The sequence below is a fragment of the Aphanomyces astaci genome (assembly GCF_000520075.1).
Source record: "Aphanomyces astaci strain APO3 unplaced genomic scaffold supercont1.321, whole genome shotgun sequence".
NCBI classification, from domain to species: Eukaryota; Oomycota; class Saprolegniomycetes; order Saprolegniales; family Verrucalvaceae; genus Aphanomyces; species Aphanomyces astaci.
This window is the reverse complement of record NW_009798584.1, coordinates 5,901-7,731: the sequence shown is the minus strand read 5'-3', so window position 1 is coordinate 7,731 and position 1,831 is coordinate 5,901. Positions and strand designations below refer to the sequence as shown.

The window sequence follows — 1,831 nt, the reverse complement described above, 5'->3', positions numbered from 1 at the left end:
AGGCTACGACACGCGTCGTTTTTGTGAACATCCTAATTTTGATAAAACCGTTTTATACCTAAGGGCCCGTCTAGAAGCCACCCTAAAAAATGATGATATTGCAATAATGTGTATTCTGCATTTTTTGAAATACAGAAAACCACATAACTTCATTATGCAATATTTTTATTTGGTGGACTGTCTGGATGCCATGTGATTGGACAATAACATAGGAGAATTGGAAAGAACGGTCAAGATTTCAAAAAGCATGACCGACCAGCGCGCAAACTGGACCGACGAGAAGGATGCTACCTGGATGACCGAGATGATCTACCAAGTGGTAGTCCTTGGCAAACGTGCAAACAGTGGGTTCAAGAAGGAGTCGTGGCAGGCAGCATCGAGTAAACTCAACATCGAACACCGCGTTAACTACACGAAGGTCCAGCTCAAGACCAGGAATGCAGAAATGAAGAAGCAGTATGCTCAAGTGTCGCAAATGGTACATACATCAGAATCGGCTTCGAAGCAGCCACATGTCGGTTCGTGTGCACGGAGGGATCGTGGCAACATTTCCTGGAAGGGAAACCAAGACGATGGGCGTTGTGGGGGACAAAACGCTTTCCACAGTATCTGCACTACCAGCAGCTCTATGACGGAACACTTGTCACGGGAGAGTATGGATCATCAACAACACAACAGCAAAGCATGACCAGCTCAATCGAGGATGGTGACGATCAACACAGTGATGCTAATATCGACAACGACGTCGCGGATATGGATTTCATGGACAACATTTCCGACAACTCTGAGGCAAGTCAAGTAGAACTCAGTTCTGGAAAGCCAGCGAAGCGATGCGTGCGGGTAAGTGGCGCTGGGTTGTCAAAACGTGTCAGACCGTCGTTGGTGTCCACCATGACTGCTCAACTTAAACAGCTTCAGGACTACGGGCATAAAGAAATGTCAGTATTTGTGAACGCAGTGTGTGTGAGGACAACAGTGGGGACAACTGCGGGGACAATTGTGGGTACAAGTGTGGGGACAAGTGTGAGGACGTTATAAATGAAACTCAAATATCAAATAAAATTTCGACTATATCTATTATGGCTCGCTCGAAGAGTTATTTGATATTGATACCACATATCTTGGGCAATTTCGTCACGCTATGTCTTTGCTTCCGAGCTTTCGAGCGCCTCATTGAATAGTGGCATGTCGCTTGAGTCCATTGGCTGCTCATTTTGCCGTCGGATTTCGTCAACGACTACTTTCTCCAAACTGTCGTTGCCATGGCGTCGAATAAAATTGTGAAGCAATCAAAGCGCAAGGACCAAGTCGACTTGGAATTTGTAGTTGTACTCCACAGGGCATACGAGGACCGGAAATCGCTTCTTCAGGATGCCGAAGATCCTCTCCACGACGTTCCTCAACTGAGCGTGCCGTAAATTGAAGAGCTCTTCCTTTGATTGAGGACGCTGGCGACCACGAGCAAACTTCTTCAAATGATAGCGCTTTCATCGACACGGTGTGAGGGCCTTCGTTGTGAGAGCAAATCCAGCATCCAATATGTCGAACTTTGCATCGTCGATGTGCAGCCCCATACGCAAAGCTGCATCGTACAATTTGCCTTCGCCGGCTGTTCCTTCCCATTCGGCCATGACGAACGTGAAATTCAAATCGAAACCGCATGCCGCAAGGACGTTCATTGTCACGCCTTTTCGACTTTAGAACCGGGAGACATCGCACGCCTGCACACGGACTGGAATATAGGTCCCATCGATAGCCATACGGCAATTCAGAAAAAAATGGGAGAACTTGGGATTGGGATGAACAGCCGCGCCAGGTTGTGGGATGCGGA

The 1,831-nt window shown here is 47.5% G+C and overlaps 2 protein-coding genes across 2 annotated transcripts; one reads left to right on the top strand and one right to left on the bottom strand.

Annotated features, from left to right (window-relative positions):
• Positions 1–247: 247 nt before the first annotated feature.
• Positions 248–844, top strand: H257_19042 (hypothetical protein; the record flags this gene model as incomplete). Its single annotated transcript, XM_009848194.1, has 2 exons — positions 248–478; positions 803–844. 2 exons carry the CDS (start codon positions 248–250, stop codon positions 842–844), a joined length of 273 nt encoding a protein of 90 aa, XP_009846496.1.
• Positions 845–1,068: 224 nt separating this feature from the next.
• Positions 1,069–1,831, bottom strand: H257_19041 (hypothetical protein; the record flags this gene model as incomplete). The annotated part of the gene is made up of 1 exon (XM_009848193.1): positions 1,069–1,831. A coding segment is annotated over one exon (601 nt), but the record flags the coding sequence as incomplete, so codon positions are not given.